This window comes from Echinococcus granulosus (assembly GCF_000524195.1).
Source record: "Echinococcus granulosus chromosome Unknown EG_S00066, whole genome shotgun sequence".
NCBI classification, from domain to species: Eukaryota; Metazoa; Platyhelminthes; class Cestoda; order Cyclophyllidea; family Taeniidae; genus Echinococcus; species Echinococcus granulosus.
The window spans coordinates 52,572-57,943 of NW_020170446.1; the positions used below are offsets into that span (position 1 = coordinate 52,572).

General features: G+C 40.0%; 1 protein-coding gene across 1 annotated transcript; it reads left to right on the forward strand. All coding sequences in view use genetic code 11, as the record gives it.

Moving 5' to 3' along the window:
• Positions 1-1,359: 1,359 nt before the first annotated feature.
• Positions 1,360-5,170, forward strand: EGR_06923 (hypothetical protein; the record flags this gene model as incomplete). Its single annotated transcript, XM_024496172.1, has 4 exons — positions 1,360-1,368; positions 2,196-2,264; positions 4,787-4,857; positions 5,080-5,170. The coding sequence occupies 4 exons, from the start codon at positions 1,360-1,362 to the stop codon at positions 5,168-5,170; spliced, it is 240 nt and encodes a 79-aa protein (XP_024349375.1).
• Between the last annotated feature and the right edge of the window lie 202 nt (positions 5,171-5,372).

Sequence of the window (5,372 nt, forward strand, 5' to 3'; positions counted from 1 at the left end):
TAGTCAGCTGTCGCGGACTGTCAAGAGAGGATGGCGATCCCACTATTGGTAGGTAATGAGTGGACTGTCTTAAAAATGGTATCGAATTTTATCACGTTGGATCAGACCTATGCGACAATATCTGGCCCAAACTGTTTGTCCCTGAAAAGAGGAGTTTCTCTTAATTTTACAATTAAGATAACATCGTGAACTAATCTGATTTTACTTACTTTACTTTTATTCAACGAAGCATAGCTTATAGAAGGCACAAATCAAAGGCGGTTACTTATACGCAATAGTGCCCATTATTTTTGTTTTTAGATTTAAAATGGTTTGGCCGCGCATTTAGCGGCGCGTCTCAAGAAACATCCGATCCTCTAGTTGCGCTTCTGCAATCAGAATTGTATTTAGCTTCATGTAATTTGATAAGAACTTTTGCCAATGAAAACTTAATGAAAATCATTTCTGCTAAAGCGTAGGGCATAGGATGTCACGGAGAAGTCATCACTATCAAAAATATTGAAAGTGACTCCATACTAATAGTGTTTTGTGTATCGCGGGTGAAGTGCAGTAGAGTGTATAAGTGTATAAGTGGAAGAATTTACCCATTCAACCACTCGTCAACTAAGCACCGTCATTTTCCTTCAAGGGCAAGAATTAACTTAGTTCGTCATGAGGGTTACTTTTCATCCAGAAGATGTCATGGATATGGGAAAGAAGACGGGTAATACAGGTGGCATGAAAAGATACTAAATAGTGTGAGACCTCTAACGCGCTATGTATTCTGATTCTCTAATCCACTAAAGTAAATGGTCAAATACCTTACTATGATGGTCTCCTACATGCAAGAAGGTGATGGCATTAGAAAGTCTTGAAACCTTAAAATCACAATAAACTTGCCCTTCTTTGCATCAGAATAGCACATATTTCTCTACCACCGGAGCAAAAAGCAAATGATAAGATTACCGACCTGATTGAAGCTTTTACCAAACTCTTTTCTGTTTGAGAATGAATAACATGCATACTTGAGCATTAATGCAAAACTGAATTTGCAAACCAACAGTTGGACGTGAAATGGCAAGTAAATACTTCGCAGAATTGCAAGCCCCCTGCGAAGCAGCCGTTGACATAATGGTGAATTATCTGAAGGAGGTGGAGCTGCATCGACCTTTTCCCACCATCCGACCGGGTTTCCTCGTACACCAGCTTCCAGCAGATCCACCCAAAGAGGGCGTCAAGGTGGGGGCCATCTTAAATGATGTGGATAGACTGCTTCTGCCCGGGGTAGGTGATTTGCGCTTTTTCATCACAACACCCTATAGGTTTAGGTGTTGAAAATATTTACACTGTTATTGATCAATTCAATAGCCGGGACGGATAATGCTTCTGGTTAGGTTCCAGTGATTTGTACAAATCTGTGCAAATTGCTCCTCCCATGCTACTTCACACGGTTTTTGCTTTGCAACTATCAAAGCTCATGCTAGAACTCGTATCATGAGTGGACAAGGAACTAAAGCATCATACGCATGTTTAACCGGCAACTACGACAAAGCAGTGCCTACCCACACCAGCCAGAGAAAAAAATACACCTGCGAAATGCTGAGTTATAACTTTCAGATAATGGAAGCAAATACTTAGTATTGTTCCGGATTATAACCGCTACCTCAATGTGCATCTTGCTCTACCATTGAGATTTCAAGAATTGGACATGTGCAGTTATCATGGCATTAACTTATTTATTTTAGTGTTAATTACCAGGAAATGTGTAAGAATGCCGAAATTATCAAACCCTTATGCAAGCTACATTTGCCATTCTTTAATTAGCTGAAGAAAGGAAATGTGGATTTCGACAAATTATTGACATAATTTTGCCGCATTACCTATGAACACCGTACCTAGATGTGCTTGTGAGTAAATCACTGCCCACTATTAACCTAAACTAAAGCTGATTGCATTGGCGTTGTAATTATTAGAACCTAACATGATTTTACCAAGGCAATCCATTGAAATCACCCCTATTTTCATGCCTACGTCACAATGGCGAATTCCTATCCAGCTTTGTGCGCTAATATCATCAGCAGCGGCGTCGGAGGAATCGGTTTTACTTGGGTCAGTATTTGGTTTTCATCGTTTTTTCACCAATTATGCTCATTTAGCTTGCAATGCTCAATGGGGTTAGGCCAACATCGCTATTCTCCTTATCTCTTTTCCAATAGGACATACCGCCCAAATTATGTCCAAAATCAGTGACTAACTCTAGTTTACAACCTGTATTTGGGAGAAAAGTTAGCTGAAGTAGTTGATTAGCACATACAAGTCAATTCACTTTTCAATATACATAAGAGGTGATAAAGCAATTGCTCTGGTTTGCTTTTAATACGAAATAAAACAAATGCCCCATTCGGAGCGCATTATGTATTTTCTGCGCAATTAGCATGAAAGCCGTCTTACAGGGCTGAACTAGCTTTCAAACAACTGGAAGCGAATGCCGACAAAGAGAAAGAGAAAATTGAAAATTGCTCACCTTTGGTGATTACGCTCAGCATGGAACCTGATTTTCCCCTCACCGGTATTTACGGGAAAATTCAAAATTTAAAATCATGATTACTCACGAGACCTCTCCAGAGGGATCCAAACGACTAGCTTTACCCAGTCACAATCCGGAGGAATGAACATTTCAAAGCCTGCAATGCATTTATCAAAACAAAGGTAAAACAGCTGATTGATTGCAAAAAGCCAAATATGCTCGTTTGAGTAATGCATTCATCTACAGCTCTATTTGTGGCACTTGATGAAGCTGAGACGTTTGATTATTGGAAAAAGAACTATCTAAATTTAAGTTTTTTGTGGGTGTGCGAGACAAGGTCTGAGATTTTGCAATGCCATGAGACAACTTAATTTAGGGCTGCTTGAGCAGTCATGACTGTCCCTCCTGTTTCTCTAAGGGAAGTTTCTCCTAGACTTGTAAGGATACAGTTGCTCGTGGCTTTGAAATGCGAAGTGGGTAGTTAATGCATCATCTGCAGATTAGTCACTCCGTCCATCTGCATGGTGGATGAGGGATACAAAGCCATTTCTCATCATTAGTCTGTAGTGCCGTCAGTGGCAAATCAGTGGCCAAATTATCCTTCTTTAATCAGACGTACCCTTAGTAATGGTCGGAAAAGTGAAGAGCATCAAATTGATTGTCTTTGAAACCCATCATTCGCTCTTTGTTAATGCAGAGCAGGTGGGCTAATGCATTTGTTTGGAAGTTTCTACGACTCTACATTCCCGGTAGAAGTAAATTTTATCGAACTGTTTCATCATCATCACTTATTTGTGTATATTTGCAATGGCAATTTTATGCATGCCGGTCCATACACTTAGTGTTTAGATAAAAAATGCCATTCTTTACTGTGCAATTGGACAGTCTTCCTGAACATGATGCATCTTTGATTTTGGAGCTAAACGACCAGATTTAAGTAATTAGATTCATTTCTGCACCGCACTATCTGCATTCACACCTAACCGAAGTGCTGTTCGAGAATCGTCAACCTAGCAGATGTGTCGAGTTCATTTTAGATACGAGACAAGAAGTTGATATAATCCTAGTGGTTACTGCTAAAAGGTATCCAAAACTACATAGCAAGCTCCGTTTTATTCCATTCCCCACATATTGCTTTCGTGCCTGAATTCTTTACATTCCTGAAAGTCTCGAAGCTGGCGCCTTCAATATGCTCTCCTGCCTGATCAACACCACCATGCGCTAGTGCTACCTATAAGAGTTGACTCAGTTAAAATTAAATCATCCCGTGCAGCCACGTGTGCAGTGGTCACGCCTTCGTATTATTCACATAGTCTGGCATAAAAGGAATCCACATTCAGGTGTTTTATTGCTTGATTATTGTGATCATTAACTTGACAGGATCAAAGCTCACGCACGTAAATGCCACTTTATAACTACTACCATACCTATAGATGACGTGTACCATGGCCAACGCGGTATAATTCTCCCTTGCTCGCTCCTGACTGCTTCGCCCGTTTTCTTCTAAGTTAGCCAGTGTCTATCCTGCAGTGGTTAAAGTACCTCCTTAGATGCAGCATTCATCAAGACAGGAACAGTGGAATTCCATTTCTCCTAATTATCACATAAAGCATGTAATACCGTTATATTTTGAAATCCCAATAAATTCAAACTACTTCGAACCGTCACTATTCTCTATCACAAAATAATTGCCCATTATTTTAGCTAGGCGGTTAATCAATCCTATTTCAGTTATCGATATCCTAAACTGACTTAGAGACTAGATTAACTTAGTGCCACTTATAGGCAATGTGCCATCTGTTGACATCAATGGTCTGGCGAAATATAGAATAGTGTTGTTTGACATAGACACCCGGTGAGGCCGAACACTTCTAAAATATGAACGCGGACTTCCAACTATTGGTAATAAGCCGACACGTCAAGTAGATGTTACAGCAAAAGCATTTCTGCTAGACAAACAGAAAAATGGAGGTAGCGACGCAGTCCTGCATTCAGTGAGCACACGATGACAGCAGAAAGACATGAACTCTGCAGCTACCACACTAAACCAAGCGCCGCCACTTTAAATGGCTAGAATGAAAAGCGACTGTGGGCAATTGGAGAAAAAGGAAGGGGTTTAATGTCTCGCTTGAATTTAAAGAAATAGAGGCATCTATCTAGATAAGCAAGATTTGTTTTCAGTGAAACTAATAAAAAGATGATCAAACAATTGTTGCAATTGTGTGCTTAAACAACTTGAAACAAACAGAGACTATTTAACTTTAAAATACTAACGATCAGCTTGAATTTACTGAATCGAATATTAATAATGCATATCATAAAACGATAAATGAAGAGCATGTAAATGACAAGTAAGCAATTCCTCTGATTTTAGAATTTCCTAACGCACATATACTCTAATGCGAGGCCATTTTGGCTCAACCACTCTGCACGAAGCTGAATGACACATCATGTTTTCGACTACGATTGTTTGCCAGCTAGCCAGATGAGCTGAGCTGGTGAGTGGGTAAATAAGCCTTAGACCTAAGTGAATAAGATGAAAGTGAGCAAAAAAATGAATGTGAAAAATAAAGGAATGAACAAGTGAATGAATGCATTGCCAGGACCGTGTTAATGCAGAAGGATACATTGTGCACCGACGCTTATCTGTTTCTGCATGCTTAAATCAGGACAACACTCCCAGTGTTTACTCGATGCAGGCATGAACTACAAACTTGTATGGGCACAAGTTTACTTGTACTTGCACGCGTGCTCGTGCTGACGCTCAAACTGCCACTTGTGTGCATGCCATTAAATATTCAAGTCAACGGGAAGATGCCGGTTACAATTGCGATCAGTGTATGGCTGATGCAATTGCACCAAGGAA